This window comes from Panthera tigris, chromosome B4 (assembly GCF_018350195.1).
Source record: "Panthera tigris isolate Pti1 chromosome B4, P.tigris_Pti1_mat1.1, whole genome shotgun sequence".
Lineage (NCBI taxonomy): Eukaryota > Metazoa > Chordata > Mammalia > Carnivora > Felidae > Panthera > Panthera tigris.
Genome location: NC_056666.1, coordinates 123,517,124 through 123,543,393, shown reverse-complemented (window position 1 = coordinate 123,543,393; position 26,270 = coordinate 123,517,124). Strand labels below are relative to the sequence as shown.

Sequence of the window (26,270 nt, the reverse complement as noted above, 5' to 3'; positions counted from 1 at the left end):
AGTAGTTGCTCAATAAATACTTGTTGACTATAAAGCAACAGCCACTTCACCGTCACAACTGGCACCGCCAGTTAGAAGTTTCTGTAGAAAAGCCTATCCTAACAAACTGCTATTTCTGGTGAAAAGGAAAGGAAAAAACAAAACTACAATCAGTTCTTCTCCTTGGGTTAAAAACAAAAACAAAATCACATTTTTTTTTTTTTTTCTCTTAGTGCCAGGGGGCTCCTGGGTTGTTCAGAATCTATCCAGAATTAGTCCCTTGCAAAGGTGCCTATTTCTATTTATCTCTCACAGAATTTCAAGATGGCGGCACGATGGGCCTCGCGGTGGGTGTTATCACACAGCTGGCTCCGCGAGCGCTTAGCAAGGGGGGGCACTCGTGCCCCCACGTGAGCTGCAGCAAGCACAGAACACACGCATTTCTTCCGCAAAGACATCAGAATCTTGCTGCCACAAAAAGAAATCTCTACAGAGACCACGTTTAAATAACGATAAATAATATTAATTAGAATTTACGGGATGCACAATTCATGGAATTCACCAGAGCACAAGGAAACCTTTGAGACAGCGTTGCAGTATTCCCGTCTAAAACCAAGGACACCCATCCCATCCCCCTGCAAAGACAGCCGTCCTTCCCTACTAAGGATTTTAAATAATTCTCACCATGCTGCTCGCAGCATCATTCCCAAAGAAATATTAATTTACAAAATAACCCAATATCCATATAATTCTTTTGACAAATAAAAATCTTAAATTAAAAAGCACGACTCTCTCCCTCTCCCACCCCCTTTATTCCAATTTCAGGTAGCTTGGCACTGAGTAATTGAACATTAAAAAATCGAGTTTGTAGACTTCGTACAGCTGCGTTTGGTGCTCGGAGCTGATGTTCTGGAAGAACTCCGTGGTCATTTCGTCAGTAGTTCTCGTAGACTTGGCGTAGGTGGGGAACTTGAGGTAGCTGCCCACCCCCGCCAGCCGCAGCACGTAGTTGGAATCCTCCTCCAGCGTCTCGTACTTGCCCACGAGGTCGTAGCGGATGTGGCACGGGTGGCACAGCGAGTGCACGGTCTGCCAGTGCTCGTTGAAGGGCTCCTCGCGCTGCGTGTGCGGGTCGATGAGATAGGCCACGAACTCCTCGAACCTGACGTCGTCGCCCCTGCGCAGCGCCTCCTGGGTGGCGTTCTTCCGCTGGCGCCGGATGATCTTGGTGCCGTAGCGCTTGTGGAAGGACGTGTTGTACTTCTGCGTGAACTTGTTCCGGTAGGCCGACACCAGCCGCTCGAAGGGCTCCCGCACGAACAGGAACTTCATGTAGCTTTTCAAGCGGTGGTTGATCTCGGGGATGCTGTACTGGTTCAGGGTCTTGAGGTTGGCCGCCACGTGAGCCTCGTTGGCCGGGATCTCCATGGGGTCGCTGTACTTGCCCCGGCCGCTCAGCACCATCATGAGCCGCTTCCAGTTGGTGCACGCCACCTTGGGCACGTAGCAGTAGATGAGCTCGTGGTCCTCGTCCACCACCAGGTGCTTCAGGTCGTTGGGGGTCAGCACCCGCCGCTTGCGGCTCACGGCGCTGTTGGCCCGGCAGGTGTCTGTGACCTGGTCCCGCCTCATCTGGTGCAGGACGGCGGTGTTCGAGAGCTCCAGCTGCAGAGGGGACACAAGGGGGGGGGGGAGGGAGAGGAGAAATCAGTGCTGGCGCAGGATGTTGCCACTTGGCCACAGCCAGCGCCGGCCACCAAGATGGCGGGCTGACCACCTGACTGGCCCGTCTTCCTTCCTAATCCCCCACCAGCTGCCTCCACTCTTTTTGTTCTTTGTTCCGCGATATTTCCTTCCTAGACCGATAGTAATGGTCACCTCTGTGACTTACCCATCACCCTCTACGTGCCTGGCATTTTACCAGAGCCTCACGTTGGCCATTTTCCCCCCTCTGTGCAACCGCCTTGAAATGACATCGATTTAATAGTGTCAAGTACCCACCACTGTGCCAGGTAGAATGCTGCCAGCAATGGGGACGCAGTCAAAAGCTACAGTGGGGAAACTGCCCTTTGGAGCTGATAATCTAGCTGGAAAGAACGAGGGAACCGAGGCTCAGAGAGGTGAAGTTACTAGAGTGAGATCACACGGTGGGGAAGCGACAGACCCCAGATTCAGACCCAGGTCTTCCTGGCAACCAAGGCCGCCCACTTTCCACTCTACTTGGAGGTCCAGTACTCCCATCTTCTTGATTAAAGCATGAAGGGTCTGGCATCTGACGGATCTACTTTATTTTTGCTAAGGTTATTTACCTTGCGAGACCGCACGCACACGTGTGGGGCGGGGGGGCAGGGGCAGAGAGAGAGGGAGAGAGAATCCCAAGCAGACCCTGCAGGTGTCAGCACAGAGCCTGCCGCGGGGCTGGAGCTCATGAACTGTGAGATCATGACCTGAGCTGAAATCAAGAGTTGGATGCTTAACTGACTGAGCCACCCAAGCGCCTCTTGTCTGATTTACTTTAAAGGGGATCCAATTTCTCTCCGAGCCTATCGTTGTGAACATCTGTTGCTTTGTGCTTCTTCTGGTACCAGGGTCTTGATTTTGCCCCGGGAACCCGCTTTCCTCCATTCCCTGTTCTTTTTCCTCTCAAGCAGCTGAGCTGTGAGAATGGCAGCCTGGGGCTTGGGGACAGGGAGGAGAGCCACTGTGCAGCAACAGCTACACTGGGAACGAAGGGCTCAAAGGAAAGATGAGCAGGAAGACAGAGGGATGTATTCCCAGGGACGTCACCTGAATACCTAGGTCCACACACTCCTGAATCCAGATGCCCTAACTCCTGGGCTTTTGTTACATTAGTATGTTTGCTTTTGTGCATAAAGTTGTGTGACTCTGGATTATATCATTTGGAGCCCAAATATGTGGGTATTTGCATTTACTACCTTAGAGCTTTTCTCTCTGCCGTATTCATCCATTGATGTATCCATTCAAACATCTGTCCAGAAGTCACGGTGGACAGGGCACTCTACTCAGCACTGGGAGACAGAACCTTCTCCTCAAGTGCTCACAGCCAAGGAGGGGTCAGGCCAAGGGCTAGTGGCCTCAGTAGGGCCTAAAGGGAAGGTGTGTGCACTCCTCTAAATTCTAGGAACAGAAGTTTCTCCTGCAAGGCCACTCACTCCCAGTGTGAACCAAGAATAGGAAACAGAAGACCTCACTGCCCTGGTATGCTGCCATCTTGGTCTCCAACACCCAGAGACAGGGGGACTTTGATGGAGTGCCGACACCTTATTGTTGTTGGCTGAACGCCGTGCCTCCATCTACCATCCTGAATGTGCAATGTGGCTCTGGTAATTAATTAATTACGGTTACAGCTATAGAGAAATTGGGGCACCAGAATTACGGAATAGCCAGTCTGGGGCTGCAGATAACAGGATGTCCTGGTTGCCTTCCTGGCCTGAGAACGCAGTCCCCACCCATGTACTTGTCTTTGAGGACCTCCACGGTCCTGCACCAACCTACTTTTCCAGCCTTGTTCCTATTCCTCTCCCCTTCAGAACTAAAGGGAACTCCAAAGAAATCAATGATTCGCTCTTTTCTCTTTATTTTTTAATAAAAAATTTTTTTAAATCCCAGTATAATTAACATACAGTGTTATAGTGATTCAGCAGTTCTGTGCATTACTCAGTGCTCAGCGTGCTAAGTGTACTCTTTTTTAAATTTTATTTTATTATTTTATTATTTTAAGAGAGAGTGCACATGTGCTTGTGTGAGTGGGGGAGGGGCAGGGAGCGAGGGAGAGCGACAATCCCAATCAGGCTCCGGTCAGCATGGAGCCTGACGCAGGGCTCGATCTCACGAATTGTGATACCATGACCTGAGCTAAAATCAAGAGTCGGACGCTTAACCGACTGAGCCACCCAGGAGCCCCAATAAGGGTACTCTTAATTGCCTTCACCTATTTTACCCATCCCCCCACCTGTCACCCCTCTGGCAACCACTCGTTTTCTATATTTAAGAGTGTGTTTGCCTCTTTTTTTGTTTTGTTTCATTTCTTAAATTCTATATACGAGTGAAATCCTATGGTATTTGTCTTACTCTGACTGTTTTCGCTTAGCATAATACCCTCTAGATCCATCCATGTTGTTGCAGATGGTAAGATTTCATCCTTGAAATATTCCATTCATCGATCTATGGACACTTGAGCTGCCTCCGTATCTTGGCTGTTGTAAATAATGCGGCGGTAAACAGAGGGGTGGCACCTATCTTTTTGAGTTACTGTTTTCACATTCTTTGGATAACTACCCAGTGGTGCAATTACTTGGTCCCGTGGTAATTCTGTTTTAACTTTTTGAATAACTTCCATACTGTTTTCCTCAGCGGCTGCACCGGTTTGTGTTCCTGCCCACAGCGCTCGAGGGTCCCTTGCTCCACATCCTTGCCAACACGTGTTGTTTCTTGTAATTTTAGCCGTTGACAGGCTGAGGTGGTATCGCCTTGTGGTTTTGATTTGCGTTTCCCTGATGATGAGTGACGTGGAGCATCTTTTCAAGTGTCTGTTAGCCGCCTGTTTGTCTTCTTTGGAGAAACGTCTGTTTATGTCTCCTGTCCATTTTGTAAAATTTATTTACTTTTTAATTTATGTCCAAGTTAGTTAGCATATAGTGCAACAGTGATTTCAGGAGTAGATTCCTTAGTGCCCCTTCCCCATTTAGCCCACCCCCCCCCCCACAACCCTTCCCGTAACCCTCTGTTTGTTCTCCATATTTATGAGTCTCTTCTGTTTTGTCCCCCTCCCTGTTTTTATATTATTTTTGCTTCCCTTCCCCTATGTTCATCTGTTTTGTCTCTTAAAGTCCTCATATGGCTGAAGTCATATGATATTTGTCTTTCTCTGATTGACTAATTTCGCTTAGCATAATACCCTCTAGTTCATCCACATAGTTGCAAATGGTAAGATTTCATTCTTTTTGGTTGCCGACTAATACTCCATTGTGTATATACATACACCACATCTTTATCCATTCATCCATCGATGGATATTTGGGCTCCTTCCATACTTTGGCCATTGTTGATAGTTGCTGCTATAAACACTGGGGTGCACATGTCCCTTTGAAACAGCACCCCTGTATCCCGTGGATAAATACCTAGTAGTGCAATTGCTCAGTCGTAGGGTAGTTTTATTCTTAGCTTTTTGAGGAACCTCCATACTGTTTTCCAGAGTGGCTGCACCACCAACGATGCAAAAGAGATCTCTTTCCGCATCCTCGCCAACATCTGTTGTTGCCTGAGTTAATGTTCGCCATTCTGACAGGTGTGAGGTGGTATCTCATTGTGGTTTTGATTTGTATTTCCCTGATGATGAGTGATGTTGAGCATTTTTTCATGTGTCGGCTGGCCATCTGGATGTCTTCTTTGAAGAAGTGTCTATTCATGTCTTTTGCCTATTTCTTCCCTGGATTATTTGGTTTTTGGGTGTAGAGTTTGATAAGTTCTCTATAGATTTTGGATACTAACCCTTTATCTGATATGTAGTTCGCAAATATCTTCTCCCATTCTGTCGGTTGCCTTTTAGTTTTGCTGATTGTTTCCTTCACTGTGTGGAAGCTTTTTATTTTGATGAGGTCTCAATAGTTCATTTTTGCTTTTGTTTCCCTTGCCTCTGGCGACGTGTTGTGTCTCCTGTCCATTTTTAAGTGGATTATTTTTTTGGTGTCACATTGTAGAAATTCTTTATATGTATGTGTGTAAAGTATATTTAAATTAGTACATTTAAAGTAGGCTTCATGCCCAGTGTGAATCCCAACACGGGGCTTGAACTCACAACCCTGAGATCAAGACATGAGATGAGATCAAGAGTCGTATGCTTAACCTACTGAGCCATCCAGGTGCCCCTGAAATCCTTCATATGTTTTGGATATTAACCCCTTCTTGAATATGTCGTTTGCAGTTATCCTCTCCCTTTTAGTGGGTTGTCTTTTAGTTTTGTTGATTGTTTCCTTTGCTGTGCAGAACCTTCCTATTTTGCTATAGTCCCAAAAGTTTATTTTTGTTTCTCTTGCCTCAGGAGACACAGCTAGAAAAAAGTTGCTCTGGCTGATGTCAGAGAAATTACTGCCCGTGTTCCCTTCGAGGATTTTTTAATGGTTTCAGGTCTCATACTTAGATCTTTTATCCCTTTTGAGTTTATGTATGTGTACGTGTGGGAAAGTGGTCCAGTTTCATTCTTTCACATGTAGCTGTCCAGTTTTCCCAACACCGTTTGTGAAGAGTCTTTTTCCCATTGCATATTCTGGCCTCCTTTGTCATAGATTAATTGAGCATATAATCATGGGTTTATTTCTGGGCTCTCCCACGGCTCTATTTTTGTGCTAGCTTTGACTACTACAGTTTTGTAGTATATCTTGAAGTCTGGGATTCTGATACCTCCAGTTTTGTTCTTTTTCAAGACTGCTTTGGCTCCTTAGGGTCGTCTGTGGTTCCATATGAACTTCAGGATTATTTGTTCTAGTTTTGTGAGGAATGCTGGTGGTATTCTGATAGGGATCGTATCGAATCTGTAGATTGCTTTGGGTAGTATGGACATTCTAACAATATTTGTTCTCCTGATATCTTTGTATCTCCTAATATTTATTAATATTCCAAAGCATGGACTATCTTCCCAATTGTGTCATTTTCAATTTCCTTCATCAATGTTTTATAGTTTTCAGAATACAGGTCTTTCACTTCTTTGGTTAGGTTTACTCTTTTTGGTGCAGTTGTAAATGAAATTATTTTCTCCAATTTTTCTTTCCCTTCATTATTAGTGCATAGAAATGCAACAGATTTCTGTATATATTCATTTTGCATCCTACAATTTTACTGAATTTATTTATCAGTTCCAGTAGTTTTTGGTGGAGTCTTAAGGGTTTTCTATGTGTAGTATCATGTCATCTGCAAATAGGGAAAGGTTTACTTTTACATATGGATGCCTTTTATTTCTTTCTCTTGTCTGATTGCTGTGCCTAGTACTTCTAGTACTATGTTGAATAAAAGTGGTGAGAGTGGACATCCTGTCTTGTTCCTGCTCTTAGGGGGAAAGCTCTTAGTTTTTCACCATTGACTATGATGTTAGCTGTGGGCTTGTCATATTTGGCCTTTATTACGTTGAGATATGTTCCCTCTAAGCCTACTTTGTTGAGGGTTTTTTATCATGAACGGATGTTGTAGTACGTTGTCAAATGCTTTTTCTGTATCTATTGAAATGATCATATGGTTCCTATCCTTTCTCTTATTGATGTGATGTATCATGTTGATTGATTTGTGAATACCGAACCATGCTACCATCCTGGGAACCAATCACACTTGATCGTGGTGACGAATTTTTAAAAATGTACTGTTGGATTTGTTTTGCTAGTATTTTGTCAAGGATTTTTGCATCTATGTTCATCAGAGAGATTGGCCTGTAGTTCTCCTTTTTTGTGGTGTCTTTATCTGGCTTTGGTTCAAAGAATCCCCTTCAACATTTCTTGCCAGGCTGGTTTAGTGGTGATGAATTCCTTTAACTTTTGGGAAACTCTTTATCTCTCCCTCTATTCTGAATGATAGCCTTGATGGATAGAGTATTCTTGGCTGTAGTTTTTTTTCTTCCAGCATGTTGAATATATCATGCCACTCCCTTCTGGCCTGCAAAGTTTCTGCTGAAGAAAGTCAGCCCTATGGAGTTTTTCTTCTATGTACCTGTTTTCTTTTCTCTTGCTGCTTTTGACATTCTCTCTGTAGTGCTACTTTTTGGTATCTTAATTACTATGTGTCTTGGTGTGGACCTCCTTGGGTTAATTTTGTTGGGGATTCTCTGTGCCTCCTGGATCTGGATGTCTGTTTCCTTCCGCAGATTAGGGAAGTTTTCAGCTATTATTTCTTCAGAGAACTTTTCTGACCCTTTTTCTATCTTCTCCTTCTGGGATCCCTATAATGCAAATATTATTATGTTGGACTGTGTCACTGAGTTCCTTCAACCTATTCTCATTTTTTATTATTCTTTTTTCTTTCTCCTGTTTTGCTTTCCATAACTCTGGCCTCCAGCTTGCCGACCCGTTCTCCTGCTTCCTCTAGTCTATTTATTCCCTCTAGTGCATTTTAATTTCATTTATTGTGTTCTTCATCTCTGATTGGTTCTTTTTTATGTTTTCTCTTCGTTGAGGGTCTCACTGAGATCTCTTCTCAAGTCCAGTGAGTATCTTTATGACCATTCCTTTAAATTCTCTGTCAGCCATATGGCTTATCTCCATTTTGCTTAGCTCTTTTTGCTGTGATTTTTGTCCTGTTCTTTCATTTGGGACATATTCCTCTGTCTCCTCATTTAGTCTCTCTGTGGCTGTTTCTATGTGTTAGAAGAGTCAGCTGGGTCTCCTGTCTTGAAAGTAGTGGCTGCATGAAGAAGAGGTCCCATGATGCCCTGCAGTGCCATGCTCCCTGTTCCCCAGAACCTGGCACTTCCGGGGTGTCTCCTGTGTGTGTTGCATGTGCCCTACTGTTGTGTCTGAGCCGCTTTTGCCTCCAATCTATTCACCTGCAATGGCTCTCTTTGTCTATCGTGGTCACGTTTTGGTCCCTATGTTGTTAGTATTAGTCTGGTCAATAGGAATTTGTGAACTAAAACTTAGAAGGAAAATGTAACGTTTTCTTTTTAAAAATTCTCAAATTGGGGCATCTGGGTGGCTCAGTCGATTAAGCGTCTGACTGTTGATCTTGGCTCAGGTCCCGATCTCACAGCTCGTAAGATCGAGCCTTGCACTGGGCTCTGTGCTGACAGCACAGAGCCTGCTTGGGATTCTCTCTTCCCTCTCTCTCTGCCCCTCCTCCACTTGCTCGTGTGCACTCTCTCAAACAAACTTAAAAAAAAAAAAAAAACAAAACATTGCCAGTCACATAGAAGATGCTCAATAAATATTTTTTGTGAGTAAATGAATCAGTTAATACTCTCTTTAGGGAAACCTGATATGAAAGCAGGAAGGCCCTCTGTAGCAAATGAAACTTCCCAAATGTTCATAGATGCCAGAACATTCTTTAATAAAGGCTGTACTAGGATGAATGGTGTCTCCCCCAAATTCATGTCCACCTGGAACTTTGGAAATAGGATTTTTGCAGATGTAATTAGTTGAGGTCATAACGAATTAGTGTGGGCTCTAATCCAATGATTGGTGTCTAATTAGGAGAGAAAACAGAGACTCAGAGACACACAGAGAGGCGGCCATGTGGTAACAGAAGCAGAGGCTGGAGTGATGCATGTACAAGCTTAAGCGGTGCCAAAGATTGCCAGCAACATCCAAGGAAGGGTCTACCCAGGAGCCCGAGGAGTCAAATACAGGGGCCAAGCCAAGTCAATAACTTTGAGCACACTGACATAAAGCATAAATGTATAAGAGAAGATAACATTATATAAGAGAATATTTTTACATGGAAAAATAAGAAAAGGGTTTGAGAGCAGTAGTAAGTAGAGAGAGGAGGAGATCTGAAATCAGAAGCTCCGGGCTTGATCTTGGTTGGCCAAGACCATTAACCTTCTGAGCCCCAGTTCTCTTAGCTGCAAAATGGGGATAGTACCATTTTTCAGGCGTGGGTTCAGCATTTAGAAAATATGAGCAAGTCTAGTACTGAATTTGGACAAGGTATGGTACACAGCAGGCAGTTCATATGCAGGCGTTCTTTCATGAAAGAAGAAAAAAGGATCCCCAAAGAGAGGGCCAGGACTCCCAAAGACAAATTTCACCAGCTCTATATTTTGTTGTAGGTAGCTCTAAGCTGTGGAAGTCAATTAATATTTTATTAACATGAAAGGTTCTGACTTGCATTTCCTGACTTCTTAGCAGAGGTATCCATCATAGAGGAGCATCTATGCCATTCACATATCAACAGCGACAACAAACTGTCCAAAAGGAAACAGAAAGATTAGGAAGGTGAAACGACCCATCAATTTAGCCCATTCAAATCGCTATAGGCTGTTTTGAAGGCAATATGTTACTAAGTGAGCAGAGAAACAGGGGGATCTCCCCCAATTTTGTTTTCTAGCTCTTTTCCATTGGAGACAATTTTCTGGCCATCTGAATCTCCGGGGAGGTAACACATCAGTTAGTATTGCATTCGGGACCACAAAGCCATGAAATGGAAGCGATACCACGGTTTCCTTTTATGTCCAGTTGCAGAGACAAAATTAACTCAATGGGACTCTGAAATGTGGTATTTGAGGTTTCTTTCTCTTTCCATTTCCTTCTTCTCCACGGCAGTTGAGGTGGCAAATGATGCACCTGCTGGAATGAGGTATGCCCAGTCCCCTTCAGGAGGGTGAAGGTCAAGAGAAAGGGCAGGTACAGGTTCTCAAACGTGACACATATCTAGTCCCCATCAGAGGAAGAAATTCAGCTGGGTCTCTACTGTTCCATTTTTTTTTTTTTACAAAATATTTTAATTGGTCTTTTTATTTTAAAATAACTTTAGACTGGTGTCGATTTAACTTATTAAAAATACAATGTTACTAAAATGTGCACAGATTAAAAAGCTAGGTATAGAACTGAGACCAAAACAAATGTAAACATTCAAGTGAGCATGAATGTGACAGATGATGTTGTTTTGCTGGAACTAAAGCCCTACTTGAACCTGGAAACTGCTCGCTCACTGCTCCAAGGCAGGTTCTTTGCAACACAGCATTTGTCCTGTGTGTCCTGCAGGAGGTTTGCCCACCGTTTCCTCCTTTCCAGTTACTGTGAAACCCGCCACCCTGTGACATCACTTGACCATCACTTGGTACAAACTCATCATTTACGTATTTTTTGTCTTTGCTCATTTCTAATTAGCCCAAGACAACAAAAATAGAGCTACACGATGCCATCAAGGCCATCAATGAACACATGCACCTGAGTCTACAGGGCAGGACTGGGTTATCAGGGGTGGCCCTAATAATCCAGAAATGCTTCAACTCTTTCAAAAGGGTATCACCAAAATGACAAAACGCAACTAAGGCAATTGTCAGGCCGAACTCCAGATCCCTGGGGGTTGTACTGTGGACCCCTTGAGCCTTGGTTTAAGAAGCCTGGATTAAGGAGGGGAGCCCTGGCCAGGTCACAAGGAAGAGAGGAATTCTTCACCATTATGGCCAAGATGAGGCAGGAGAGATTTCTGATGGCAGCCTGGCCAGTTCCAGATATCTCTATGTTTGTTAAAAGGACCAAGAGTACGTAGAGATCACAATCAGGTAAATGGCGACTTCTAACCTCAAAAAATGTAAATCTTCTACACCTGTTCCCAAGCAGGGCTCACAGGAGCTGTTTAAGGGTGATAACTCTTTAGCAACTAACAGGTTCCCTGGGTATCAGTTAGAGAAGTCTCCAAGGGGCCTACAGCTATGGGACATCAGGAAGACAAGGGACAGAAGAGGAACTCACTGATGAAAAACAGTTTGGTCCTTTGTCACTGTAAGAGAACATCTGTCTTTTCCAACCATGTTTCTCAGTTGATCTGGTAACCAACTGTGAGATCAATCTCTTTCCTCTCTCATACTCTTTCTCTCCCTACTTCTTTTTTTTTTTCTTTCTCAAAGGTATTTGAAAAGAACGTAACAAAGGACAACACTAAGAAGGAAAAAAAAATATGCTAACCATGAAAGCTGTGATTAAGAATCTGACTTAGTTGCGGGCTTCCTAGTAGCAGGGACAAAAGGGAAATGGGATTAAATCTCCTTGCCTTAGTTCTCAGAGGTATTCCAATTGGTTGGGGTGGAAAACGTACAAGATTTTGAAGGACTCAGATTTTGGCCGAGGAGGGAGATTCTTGGATTCAGTTTGCTCCTGCTGGTGTATTCAGATGGCTGTCTTCTTCCATTGACAAAATATTAACGTTGCCACTCACGACCGCCTCATGTCGCTTCAGAATTTACAGGGCACTTTCACACACATCATCCCATTTAAAGAACAGGGACTTCTCTAGAACCCGGTAGAAGACATTTGTATTTTAGCAGCTGTACTTCCATACCACGTGTCCTCTTTCTCTGGGTCGGTTACCACTGGGTATTAACAATACCTCACGTTAGTGGTTCTCAACCTTGAGCACCGTGGCAATCACATGGGGGGCTTGTTAAAACACAGTTTGCTGGACCGCACCCCAAGTTACTGTTCAGTAGATCGGGGATAGGGCCTGAGAGTTTGCATTTCTAGCAAGGTCCCAGGCGTGTTAGTTCGTTAGGGGTTGCTGTAACAAAATACCTGAGACTGGGTGGCTTACTCAGCAGAAATTAATGTTCTCGGGCAAACAGGGTTCGTTCCCTCTGAGGCTCCTCTCTTTGGCTTGCAGATGTCGGCCTTCTTGCTTCTCGTCCCCTCTTCATATGGGTGCCCCCTGTGCACGCCTGTCTCTTCCTTTTCTTGTAGGGACACCAGTTGTATTGAGTGAGGACCCTAACGGCCTCATTTTAATTTGATCACCTCTTTAAAGACCCTAACTCCAAACACAGTGACATGCTGGATTATTGGGGATTAGGACTTCAACATACGAATTTGGGGGCAGAGGCGGGGGGACGGGCACAATTCAGCCCACAACACTGGCGATGCTGATGCTGTTGGTCCAGGGACCATACTTTGAGAACCACAGGGTTGTATGCTGAGGAAATCACCGATTTGCAGCTATTCTCAATTACAGAACACAGAACCCAGGTTCACCGTCTGTTGCCAAGAGGCTCCTAGACCCACCTCTGCTCTTAGCCTGGACTCCCTTCAGCTCCCTTTGATCTCCCAAAAGTATAAATTAGGTCAGAGGAGGGCTGGTTCTAGGAAACCATGAACATGGCTACAGGCTCTGGGCTGTGTCCTGCGTCCTCATTTAGACGTCTATTTTTAATTTGGACATTTAAACAAGGCATCTATAATTAGTTTAAGTACCAAATTTAGGGACTGTTTGAAAAAGTCTTTAAAACTTCACTACGTTTCATCTTAAAAGGAAGAAAAGCTGGTTTCCTGTAAGTTAAAACATCTTCCGTGGTGTTTACAATTTCTTTCAGACATAAGAACCCAACCGGAAGGAGCAGCTGTCCAGTGGGGAAGATGCAGAGAAATGGAAACCCGGAGAAAAAGGTAAACTTGGAGGCATGAGTGAGTGGAGCTTGGCGCAGTCTGCCATTAACGACTGTTGGCGTGCACCCGGGGTCAGTCTCTCCACTTGAAAATTCTAATACGACACCCCTTCCGGCGCCTCAGCTGCACCTGCTATCGTCCCGCTGATTTGAGAATTGGGGAGGAGAGAGAAACCCGGAGTCTATCACATTTCTTTCTGGCATAGAAATTCCCAAATGCTCACGAGAAGGGCTAGTCTTGAGGCATCACTGAAGGAACCACATCCACAGCAAAGCAAGAGGCACGCGTTCATTATCCTTGCTACCAACTGCTGGACCCATGTACCAGCCGCTTAGTCCTCACGCTCTGGGAGACAGGTATGCTCGTACTCCCAACTTACGGATGAGGCAACTGAGGCACAGGGAGAATAAGTAGCTTGCCCGTGATCATGGAGCTAAGGAACTGGGGCTGGGGTTCAAATGCAGCAGCCCGTGCTCTGAGACCCTGCACCGAGTGGCCTCTCAAGGGCTGCACACCCGCCTGGGAGTTACCATCTCCAGCCAGGGCAGTCACTGGAGCCGAGGGTCTCAACCCTGGCAGATCACTGGGATCAGAGAGAGGGTCTAAATACCACTTGATCCTGGGGCCCACCCCAGTGATCTGATGTGACTGCTCTGAGTGTGGCCCAGCTCCCGGGGGGTTCCATTCTAAGGCTTTCCACGTGGGGAGTCATTGCCCTGGAGGCTCCAACGCCACCAGCTATAAATTAAAGCACATACAGAACCCAAGCAATGCCTGAGTATGGTCCTAGGCAAAATTCCTTTTCCCAGTGCTCAGATTTAAGATGAAGGGGGGCTTTCCGATCATTCAGCAGGGCCAGGGGTCAAAGGTCTAGAAGGCCACAGTTCTCAGATGTGTTTGGATGCATCCTTAGGGGACTACCAGGAATTATATAATGCTTAAACACTTTTATGTTTAGGAAAGAAAGGAGAAAAACACTGAACCTCTGAAGAAACAATCTGGTCTGAATCTGTTGCAAAACTTAAAGGGTTTAGCATTGCCAGGAAATGGGTTGCTTAGGATTGGAACTTGTCGCTAAGGAAGCAAGGACTGATTAAAGGACTGAATGTCTGCAGGAGCTTCTCCTACCTTTCCAAAGCAAAAGGTGCACAGATGGGGAGCATTTTGAGCTCTGGCAGATGAGGTAGGGGTGCAGGAGATGCTGGGTGCCTGAGGGCCGGGTGCTGGGCTCTGGATGCAGCCCCAAGCCAGGCGCAGCTGACGGGGCCACAGGGGCTAAGAGTTCCGATGGGCATTTTAATCTCAGGAGCTTTGTGGGCCGAAACAAGCCAGCAGAGGTTTCGGGCTAACAGATCACTTCTCTCGTATGCGGGGTTGAAATTTGTGACCTGGATTCAGGTTGCAAATTCAAAAAGGCCCTTCCGGGGCCGGGCAGAAGTCCTGGGCTGCTGACAGTAAGAGATGCCACTTGAATCCTGCTCCTGTCGCCATGAGGGAACGGGAACCTGGTCTTTCAAGATGTTTCAGTTTCTCAAGAGAAGCCAGAAAGCCAGATTTTATGTGAAATCTTGGCATTCTTAAATGTTAGCTACAATTAAAAAAAAATTTTTTTTTTTAATACGTGGGCCAAACCACACTTGTTTGGGCTGGGTTTGCCCAAGGGCCACCAGCTGGCGCCCTCACCAAGGCGTTTGAGGATACTAAGGCAAGTAAGGAGGTGCCCTCCTTAGAGCAGGCTGTTCTAAGCAGCACCCCCTTGCCCCCGCTCAGTTAACAGAAGCAACTAGGGGTGGGGAACCCCCAGGTGGGACTGGCCAGACCGCAGGAGTCCCAGGGGGCAATTAGGAAAGTTCTCAATCAGCAGCAGTTATTAAGGGAAGCCGCTGGAACGCCAGCTCTCACACCCCCTTTCCTGGTTAGTGCTCACCTCCTTCTGATGCTCTTGTCACAGCTTCTGCCGTGTGGCTCTCCCTCCCGGAATGTAAGCTCGCGGGAGGGCCGGGCGCTCTCACTGCTTTGCTGACTCCTGTCTCTCCAACCACCCGGCGCTACATAGCGGCCCCTCAAAGCTTTGTCGAATGAATGAGTGAACAGTGAGTGCAGGCAAGAATGAAAGACTCGGGGATGGCAGGGACTTTAAAGGCCACAGAATGGCTGATGCGGCTGCATGGGCTTCCTGGTGCCTGAGCCTGAAGCACCACCCCGTCCTCCCACAGAGGTTTCTGGCACAGACTCTGCAGCTGCAGAGCCGGGTGGAAACAGGCTCGGGGTGGCTGCAACAGCCTTTGATGGGGAGAGAGGGAGACTGGCACTTTCCACCCATCTGGTGAAGCCAGGAAACAGGAGGAGGGGAATCACGCGAGAGGGTGCCGAGCCAAGGGCTGCCCTGGGGAGGCCTGGTGTGGGGTGCGTGCTGCCAGGGCTCCCTTTCAGCCCGGCCAGGTGCGGCTGGAGGGGCTGCATTTCCATTTCAGATCAGCTGTTTGGGCTTCCGGAGGCCTGGGCAGGGTGCGGGAGGGGCGCAGGAATACGGATGGGGCTGGTGCCAAGCTGGACCGGCTTCCCATGGATGGTAGCCAGGAGCAGGGACAATGGTGAAGGGATGTGGCCCCCACGCTGCTTGGGGGGGGGGCAGGCTGGATTTCCTGGGAAATCAGAAGTCAGAGGGCAGGTGTAACGTGCACCTGCTGACTGAGGTTTTGGGGCCCTCGGAAGTCACAGCTGGCAGGAGGGCACAGGGAGGAAGTTTCCACCGCACAGATTCAAATGGCTCCAAGGTGCCTCTCAGCCAAGGTGCTGACGGCACCTCTCCAGAGGACAATGATCTTCCGAGGCAGGGGGCTGTGACCCCTCAATGTCTCTTTCTGGTCTCTCCCTCCTTGGACCACGTGGCTTCAGTGGTTTGCTTCCTGATGCTCCTAGACTCAGCAGAATGTTCAACTACTCACATTTTGCCCAAGTCACTTGACCTCCTCAAGGGTCTTGGTTTCCCCACCTGTAAAATGGGGACCATCACGTCTACTTCTCAGAGATGTCCTAAGGATTCAGTGAGAGCCCACGAGGAAAGCACTTGGCATGGTGCCATGCACGTTAGGAGGCATTCGGTAAACAGTAATTCGCTTTCCCGTTATAAATATAACACAGGGCTGCTTCGTACGCAGCCGGCAGGACAGCAAGCCTAGCACTCTGTCTAAAAGCAGCTCTCAATCTTTGGTGTGTGGAAGGGTCACGGTGGGTGTTGGGCAAAGCGTGGATGCCTGGGAAATGCTGACTCAGAAGGTATGGCTGTCCTGGGTACCTGCTCTTGGCTGCTGTCCTGTGGTAACTGGACGAGCCAATTCCAGGGACGGCGGTCCTGTGTTCCATTCTGAGAACTGTCGGCTGAGCACTGCTTTTATACGAGCGGGTTCTAGAGCTGACATCACACACATTTGTCACCCGTGCCAAGCACCCGGCTCACCACCGTTCAGTCTCACTGATGTAGGGGACCGACAGGGGCCAACGGAGGCAGCTCGGACTGTCAGCCATGAAGCAAACTGGAGGTCTAAAGAGTCATTTCCTAGCTATGGAGAGAGGGCCTACTAATACAGATTAACGGACTCTAGCGTATCCGTGGAATTTCAGAGTAAGTGACCTGTGGACGGAGAGACGCCCAAAAAGGTCAGTTTAGTTCATCATCAGGTAGCATATGTTTCAACAACATCCCATTTCCTCCTTGTTCAAAAGGTTTGCAGAAGCCACTCTGTCGGGCCTTCTTTTCTGCATGTGGTATCTTTCCTGGGGAGGGGGCGCCGGGTTTTCACAAGGTGGCGAGGTCGAGCCGGCTCTGCAGAGGGGCCCCCAAAGCCCTCCTCTCGGCTCTGCCGGGACACCTCCTCCCTTCCACGGTGACCAACAAACCTGGGGCCCCAGAGGAGCGGTTTCCACCGCCTTTCACCCGGCCCCCCCGTGTCTCAAGTGCGCCATTCTGATCACAGGTATAGGGCCCTGCACGATGCGAGTTTAACTAATTTCCCTCCTCTGAGGCGGCTCCGACAGGCCTCGGCTAACTCTGCGTCCCAAGTGCCAGGCACTCGTTGCCCAACGCTTGCAGGACTTAGAGATGGTTAGTTTCGTGCCAGCACCTTAAGGCTGTTCCGGCACTGAGATTCTTTTTTTTTTTTTGTCTCTGTCGCTCCACCGCCTCTCCCTCATTTAGGGATGGCCCATCTGGGATGATGGGCGTGTAGCAGGAAGGCCACTCTGGAGGGCTACAGGGTATCTGAACTCGCCAGCTGAAGCACCTGGGCTGTGGGGCTTAGCCATACACGCCAGCAGGGACCTCGACCCGGGCCCACAGGCGAATAAGGCGCCAAGCGAACGACGTCGGCGGTGTAAATGCACTTCTGTCTGTCTGGAGGGCTGGGGACTGATTTCACGCCCCTGGGGTCCTTGCAACCCAGAGGTGCAGAGCTGGAAAACACCTTTGTGAACAACTGACACCACGTTGCGACCTCCCGACGGCAACCCTGAGGCCCAGAGATGGGAACCCCTCACCCTCTCCCAGGAAGTGGCACAGCTCAGACTGGAACGCGAGTCCCCTGCTTTTGGGACAGCGCGAGGGGTGGGCCAGCCCCAGGGCCCATCCGTGAGGTGTCAAAAACATCCCTGCTACCTTCCACCACGCACACACACAAAAAACCCTCAGTGACCCTGTTTGGGTCAGTGGAAGGAAATGAATGAATCAATTTCAGGACAGGGCTCCTACAGAAAAATCAGTGCCTCCCCGATCCCATTGCATGAATACGGAACAAAGATCGAGAGCATCTGGTTTCGTACCCTGCGTAGAAAGTCTGGGATTCTGCTGAGCCAACCCCACACAAAGTTTGGAGGTCAGACTCTGGAGATAGGCAGACACATCTGGATACGAATCCTGGCAATGCCCCCGTCTACCCACATGACCTAGGGGCAGTCATTTCCATCCTCCCGGCCTCAGTTTCCTCATCTATAAAGTGGGGTTTATGACAGCACTGACCTTCTAAGGTTATAGGTGATGGTGATACCAGCTTCCTGAATACAGAATGCCCTGGAGATGCACAGGTGACTGTCCCAGAGACCTTACTTGTCTTCTGACGTAAGAAAAGACGAGGAAATCCCCCCCATTCACCTTCCCTGATCTATAAAGCTCAGGTCCGCGTGGGCCCACACTGCCGGCCCGGGCTTCTGAGCAGTGTGGGAAAGGGCCGTGACGCCCAGACCTCTGGCAGGCAGGCACATGGTGGGACCCCCCCCAGGAGGAACGCCTCAATCCACCGGCTGGCACTGGTTAAACCGCCAGGCTCCGGGCTAAGGCGCTGGAGGGCGCCGGCTGCGAAGCAAGATAAGCTTTGTCTCCAGGCGAGAACCTCACATTCTAACAGGGGATACAGATGAGGAAAGGAATAAAATAAAATGCCGCGTGGCAGGTGACAAATGTTACCCCAGGGGTCAGGAGGATGCTGGTGTCAGACTCTCAGATGTAGCACCTCCTAGCCTGGAGGCCTGGGGCTCACTCAGCCCTCCCAGGCCTCTCTTTCCCCAGCTGTAACATGGGCAGAGCAACAGCCCCTGCCTCAGCGGTGGGAGAAAAGATCAGAGGAGGAGCTATGTCTGGCCTCGGCACATAAACGCTCAGGAACATGGCACGAGGCGGGGTGGTGATAATGAAGTGGGATGAGTAGCACAGGCAGTGCCCCTTCCCTGTTAGAGAGTGACCTCCCCGAGAAAAGAACATCCCTGGGAAGCTGGAGAGATAAGAAGTTGTGAGCTGGGCGAGAAGAAGGTCTAGCAGGCAGCAGATGGGGCGGGCGAAGAGGAAGCACAGACTCAGGGAGAGAGAGGCCAGGCCACCTCTGGGCCCTGCAAGCCGGACGCTCAGTCAGGCCTGACCGCTGTCCCTGTAGGACTGCGGGCCCCAGGTGACAGGGACAGGTCGGCCCACTGAAGCCGGAGGAGCCTAGGGCACCCGCGGGGGGCTGTAGCGCACACTCACCCCTGGCCTTCCAGAAAGGAAGCTCCGCAGACATAATCGCACCGCCGGAGCAAGGGGAGCCACTGGGAATCTTTTCTTATACGCTAAGTGGCATTCTCTGAGCCAAAGCAATGACCCGATTGGGAAGCGCAAGTGGGGTCAGGGTCTGAGGGGGCCTGATTTTCAGGAATGCGTCTACTTCCCGTGGCGCTGACGCCCCTGCAGCTCCAGGGCACAGAGGTGCCTGGTGACAGCTGGGGACCCAGCTCTCTGGCAGGGGGGAGGCGCGGCCTTCCCCTCCCACGGCTCCCCTTTCACTTCCCCTGCTCAGCCTGTTTTCCAGGCCGGGGCCCTGAGCACACAGGCACCTGGCGGGGGAGCTCCCTCCTCTATTTCTCTTTTCTTGTGAAAAACACAGAAACTAGAGTCACTCAGGAGAGGCACGGATACCCCCACTCTTGTCTTTTCTGGACTGCCCTGAGGAAAGCGCTGGGCCTAGAGTCAGTGTGAAGTCTGGAGTGAAACAGAAGGATCCGGAAAGCTACAAATTCACCTGCAGGCTCAGGGGGGAGAAGAAAGAAAGCCAGATGTTGCATTCATGGAGGGCAGCACTGAGTGAGTACCCATCACGCCGCAGGGGAGATGCCGGGTCCAGAGGGCAGATCAGACATAGCGGCAGGACGGGGACAGGACCCGAGAGGCCCGGGCTGGGAGAAGAGGGCTCCGTGTGGCGGTGGCCTCCTGCCTCTTTACTGCCACTAGGAACTCCCCATCCTTAAATGAAGTCACGGAAAATCAGAGCCAGACTGACAGCAGGAGGCCTGCTGGTCAAATACGGAGTCACAGTGATGATGATGGCCGCTCACCGTGGACCCAGACCTACTTCACCTAATCGTCACTCATTCCCATAACGGCGAGGTGCACCCTCATGCCTTTGTTTTACAGATAAGGAAACTGAGGCTTAGAAAGTTAAGCAACTTTCCAATGGTCATCAGTCCACTTTTGCCCTTTGACCCAGCAGAGCTGTCCCATCATTCACTCCGTCGAGAGCCACTGAGACGTGGAAGTGGAAGCCCAGCTTTCCGGTCTGGGAATTCCTCAGAGTGTATCCCGCGTGGGCTTCCTCAAAGCACTCTCCACGGTGAGCCGGCCATTTTGTGACTGGAGCGTGGCGGGCTGGCTGGGAATATGGACGTCGCCCGGGCGCCACACGGGGAGTGCTGGCCGGGCCTCAGCAATGGGACGGGGTTGCCTGCCATGTGCCAGGCATCCTGCTAAGCACCTGGCAGCCACCCTCTCGGTAACCTGAGAAGTGCTACCCACTTTCCAGATGAGTAAACTGAGGTTCACACGACTTAAACACATCTCTCCAGGCCTACCCCTTGCGGGGCACGGATTTGACCCTGGAGGTGCAGTTCTGGAGCATGGATCTTCAGCCCAAGCCAGTGACCCCCACGCTGACTGCCTTCGTGACCTCAGCCATTCCCACTGGGAACAGCCTGGAGCACACAGGCTGATCCCACGGCCCAGATCTCCCTCGAAGGGGCAGGCATGGCTTCCAGGTGCACGGAAGACGCCCCGGCGACGAGTACTGAGCTGAACTCTTAGGAAGGAAGCTCCAATTAAATTCTCTTCCCCAGTCGCTAAAAAAGTAGATCTTCAAAGTTCTCCCCACAAGGGAGAAAACAAAACGTGTAACTATGTGTGCTGACAGATGTCACACTAGACCAATTGTGGGATCAATTCTCAGCATATACCAGCGTCGGGTCAAGTCATATACCTGAAACTAACGTTACGTCAATTATATCTCAACTAAAAGAATAATAAATTCCCTTCCTGAAGTTGTTAAGGAGTTTTTAAAAATCCCGTAACTACCTGGGCAGGCCGTGTATCCCATAAAGATCATCTGTAGACGGTGTTAAGGGAAATGAAGATTTCCTCTCAACGATGCCACGAGTTTCAATACTCTAAGCCACAGGGTATGGTTTTGTCTTCTGGTCCCTGAAGCCAGGTTTCGTTTCTATCAAGATCTGTGATGAGGGCACCTCATAGCAGAGGGACGCATTTCTCCTTGGCTTTCATAAATCGGATTTTCGCGGTGGTTTCCACTGCCTTCTAGCACATCTACAGCTCTGTTTAGGGGCCTTAAGGGGGGGCCCAAAGGATCCGAGTCTCCCCTGGGCACCTGGGGGGAGCTCAGAATTAAACCAGCATTTGCAAGGGCTGCTCTGTGAAGCCCCCACTGGGCCAGCTCGGCAAAGTGAGGCCTTCACCAGGAGGAACACCTCACGCAGGCTCACAGCCGTCCACACAGGCTTCCCAAGATGCCCTGGATGGGAGGTCCAGCCCCTGCCCACCCTGCCTCTCTCTAGGCTCTGCTACAGCTCAGTCAGCCCGAGTGCTCTTCGACAGGCCAGAATCCAAAAGGGCGGGCATTTGCTCAGAGTTTTATAGGAACTCTAACCAGAAACATCTGGAAATACAGGGGACCAAGTTGGATGCCTCAGGGCAAAGCTCCAGCTCTGCCAGGCTGGGCATTCATTCGCTGTATGAGCTGGAGTCACTGGCTTCTTTCCCAGCGGCCTCCTCTGTGAAATGGCCCTCCCTCCTTCCCTCCCTTCCTCCTTCTCTTCCTTCCACTGAACATGGCACACTCCTTTCATTCTCGAGGTCGTTGAACCTCCTGTCCCTTCCTTGGTCATCACCCTGTCATGTCCCATAGGAATCTCAAGCTCAAAATATCTGAAAATAAGTTGTCACCCATCCTGTCCCATGCCCCCACCTCTGGGAACAGCACTCCCCAGCCTGGCCTCTGGCCTCGACTGCTGCTGGGGGCTCCAGGCCCGGTCTTCTGCAGGGCACAGTCCCTGTAAACGTGGACTCCACTGTTCCTATGCTGTAAGCCCCCAACGAGTCTCCACTGCCTTCCGAGGGGATTTCGGGACTCCTGAACCTGAACTCAGGACCTGTGTGCCCAGCCCCACAGGGTGGCCCAGTAGCTATGCTGGGCCACCAGGGTTTCCTCAGAAGTGCTGTGTTTTCCTGCACCTGAGGGACCCGTGCAGGCCTGAGTCTTCTGCCCCAAAGCCTCACTCCTCACAGCTTCTCTACCCGCGGACTCCTGTGGGCTTTCGGTAATCTCTGTACCCAACGTGGGGCTCGAACTCACACCCCCGAGATCAAGAGTGGTGTGATGCTCTTCTGACCGAGCCAGCCAGGCGTCCCTTCTATGGGCCTTCAGACCTGCCTTTACACCTCCCTTCTTCCAAAGTGATGTCTCTGACGACCCGTCTTCAGGCTCGAATCAGTTAAGTACCCCCTTCCGCTGCTGCTCCCCAGTCCTGGGCTTCCCTCTCTCGTGGCACGAAGTATTACGCCTGGTATGATTGTTAACAGCACAGCCAGGAGAACTACCACCACCAGGAGAACTGGTATTTTTTGAGTGCTGTGTGCCAAGCACTGTTCTAAGTTCTGGAGTCCCGTGGGGCAAAGGATGGAAGGAACGAGGCCCTCACCCCTGACCCTGGCCGAGTGAGAAATAAGGAATTAGAGCCTTGCCATCGATCCTGTTTTCCACCCACATCAGTGCTTGGATTCCATTACTGCCCCTAGCTTGCTGCAGGACCTCAGACAGGTCGCCCTCTCAGCCTCAGTTTCTGCATCTTGTGAAAAGGTCTGCGATGAGAAGGAAACGCACACCATCCATCCCGTAGGGCCTGGGATTGCTGGCCCTGCAAGAGGGACCTTGCTCCTGGTTGAGCGGAACCAACCCCAGATCCTGAGACCAACATCCTCCTTCTTATGGATGTTGGGGCTGGCTTTTCCTCAGTTATACGTCTCCAACCGCCTTGAAATACAATTTTGAAAACAACAAAAGTACCAGAAAGGCAGGCCCACTTCTGTAAAGGAGCGCAAAGTCAACCGGCCCCTTGTGCTCTTGGCGATAGCACGCGCCAGGTGCTTCTCAGCAAACAGCGCTGCTGGCAGGAGCCGGTCCCTCCCAGCCCTCCCGGTGTTTGTCCAGGTTGCTGCTGGCACAGGGAGAGCCCTGTCGCATTCTTTTTTTAAAAATTTTTTTTTTCAACGTTTTTTATTTATTTTTGGGACAGAGAGAGACAGAGCATGAACGGGGGAGGGGCAGAGAGAGAGGGAGACACAGAATCGGAAACAGGCTCCAGGCTCCGAGCCATCAGCCCAGAGCCTGACGCGGGGCTCGAACTCAGCCCAGAGCCTGACGCGGGGCTCGAACTCACGGACCGCGAGATCGTGACCTGGCTGAAGTCGGACGCTCAACCGACTGCGCCACCCAGGCGCCCCCCTGTCGCATTCTTCAGAGGGGCTGGCCCAGCCGCAGAGAGCTGGTGGTGCAGAGAGGGGCACGCGCCCACATTCCCGGACAGCCCCACCGATACGTACTCAGCACCCGTGCCCTCACCAGGAGCATCTCATCAGAAAGCTCACATCACCCAAGCTGGCTTTTCAAAGAAGCCCTTCCCCGCTCCAGCCCCAAACCCACACCCTCCTGTCTCCAAGTCTCAAATGCGGAGCTCCCCCTCCTCAGAACCTCAGTGTAGATGATCTCGCTCGGTTTGAATCCCAGCTCTGCCACTTAGCTGTGTGGCGTTGGGCAAGTTACCCTCCCTCTCTGGGCCTCGGTTTCCTCATCTATAAGGTGGCGACAGGGGCAGCGCGGGACTCACAGAATATGTCAAGCACTCAGAAGAATGCCTGAAACAGCACATGTTAGAGCATTAGCCATTGTTACCATTAAGCGACAGAAAGATTCTAATTCCTTTTGTCCCTGCAAAATAAATCACCATGTGTTTTGCCGTCTGGTCTCATAAGAGATCGGCAAGCTGGGAAGGAGGGTCCCAAAGAGACCCTGGAGGCTGAGGGTTTTGATGGATGATGTCAACTGCCCGGATTCAGCACAGGCCCCAGTGACGCCAGTGTGAGTGGCATTTACCTGGCTGACCTCAGGTTTTGATCTGGCCACTGGAACTTGAAGGACACCAGGCATGGGTAATCTCCGCTGCTAAGTACCAAAAGGTGTTTTTATCTTTAGTCACGTGGGTGAGGGCCCTCTTGCCCTCACCCACCCTGGAGTCTCTCCCACCGATGACCCCTTGGAGGCGGGGCTGGAGAATGGACTGAGACCAGGGGAGACTCAGAGATTGGGCGAGAAGTTTGATTTCCAACGTGAAAGCTGGATTTTTGAAAAGTTAAGTGACAGTCCAATGATTTGGTTTTCGGGCCACATACATGCACCCCTGGTGGTTAAAATAGCCATTAAAATATGCCACAGCCTGGATTTCCTGCCACAATCGAATCACGCGCCGGGGCGGTTCTTCGAGTTACCACTGCTTTCTGTCTTTCCATCGTGGTCATGTGGGTGGAAATCCACGGCTTTTAGCACGTGGATCAACACAGGCCACGCTACCGGCACAGCCTGGTCCACACCACTGGAACTCGCCGATCCCTGGGAGGCCATACGGGGTGCGGATGTCACCCACAACTTCCGGCCACCAGCAGTTCCCTTCTCTCCCCTGGAGAAGCAGAGCACAGACGCAGGACCAGCTTCTGCTCTAGGCTGGGGCTTGGGGGCAGTGGTGAGGCAGATCCTCCAGCCCCAAAACTCCAACAGAAGCCGGAGTAACCGTTGGGCTGTGAGACCACGGGAGAGGCTCCACATCTGTCTCCACAGCTGCGCCCTTCGTGTCTCAGCACAGCGCCAGGCGCTCAAAGCTACTTGGTGAATGAACACTCCTTGGGGAAGGCTACGGTTTCATTCAAAACCACATTTTGGAGTCATTCCACACGGGTTCATCATCCCGGGAAGGGGTGGGTAAGAGAACGAACATTTTGGAAACCCTTACGTGGTGCATGGAAGCCTGACGTGTTATTTCCCGAATCCCTTTAACTCTGAGAGGTGGATAAGCTCATCTCTGATTACAGATGGGACACAGAGATTCAGAGAGGCCCCATCCTTGGTCCTGAGTCTGAGTGCTGCCAGGGAGGTGGGCAGGGGCTCACGTGCCGCTTGCCTGCGTTTCTGTTACAAAATGGTCTCGGGGCGCCTGGGCGGCTCAGTCGGTCAAGCGGTGAAGTGTCTGACTCTCGATTTCGGCTCAGGTCGGGATCTCACAGTGTGTGGGATTGAGCCCCGCGTTGGGCTCTGTGCTGACAGTGCAGAGCCTGCTTGGGATTCTCTCTCTCTCTCTGCCCCTCCCCGACTCATGCTCTCTCTCTTAAAAAAAGAAACATTAAATAATAAATAAAATGGTCTCAGAGCCACAGCCTGAAAGCTCATTTACAGGACAGAAGGTACCAGATCCTCCCCTTCCATATGCCCCCCAAATAAAACCAGGAGAGGCTTCCTTACAGGTGTGTTTTCTTTATATTCCTAACTCAAGCGGGTCTTACTCCCAGGGTCTGAGTATAGTTGAGAGCTACCTACCGGCACAGGCAGGAAAATAATCACATCTCTGCTGTGCTCATTCGGGCTCCGGTTTGCTGATGGATTGACTTTCCTGTTTTGTTTCCTGGACTGCACTTATTTTCCTGAGGGGGGGGTCAGCCGGGTCTGGGTGATGGATATGCCCACGATCTGCTCCTCTAAAGCCCGTGTTAACAGCAAACCAGCCCTCCAAGGAAGGTTCCATCCGCTCTGTGTTCTTTGGCTTGGAATGCCAGAGACCGCTCACGTCAAGGCACGCCTATCGATGGGATGGAAAGGGTCGGGCAGCAAAGGCTGGCCTCAGGAGGGCAGCCGGCCAGCAGAGATCAGGGGGCCACACTGGGAAGGACACAGCAGAGGTGCTGGAAGGCAGTGGAGATAAGACGCTCATCCCTGCACCGGCACGGACACCGGGGAGTCGCAAAGGTGCCCCGGGGGAGGGGAGGGGGGGTTCCAGAGCTGAGACTCTCTGGGCAGCTGCAATCCCCAGGAGCCAGGAGAGCCCTTTGGGGGAATCAGCGTACCTTCGGTTCCCTCCAGGGCAGTCCTGGATTCAACTGCTGGCCTCGCACAGAGACAGGGTGAGAAGCCTCTCCCCACTTCTTTACCAAGCAGAGCATATGATGGACTTTTCACCACTCTACCCTCCATCTGGAAGCGCGCGCCCCCCCCCCCCAACTCCACCTCTGATGCTCCCTCTTATTTCAAGCCCTAACCAAATGTCTTCTCCAAGCCAGTCAATGAGGCAGCC

The 26,270-nt window shown here is 50.0% G+C and overlaps 1 protein-coding gene across 7 annotated transcripts in view; it reads right to left on the bottom strand.

The window, feature by feature from the left end:
* Positions 1-480: 480 nt before the first annotated feature.
* CHST11 (carbohydrate sulfotransferase 11) overlaps positions 481-26,270 on the bottom strand; it is a 262,006-nt gene continuing 236,216 nt past the window's right edge. For all 7 annotated transcript variants that reach the window (XM_042993066.1, XM_007096465.3, XM_007096466.3 and 4 more), the window contains one exon: positions 481-1,644. In XM_042993066.1, the coding sequence (XP_042849000.1) occupies positions 790-1,644 (855 nt within the window). In that variant the 3' untranslated portion in view covers positions 481-789. The remainder of the gene's footprint in view (positions 1,645-26,270) is intronic.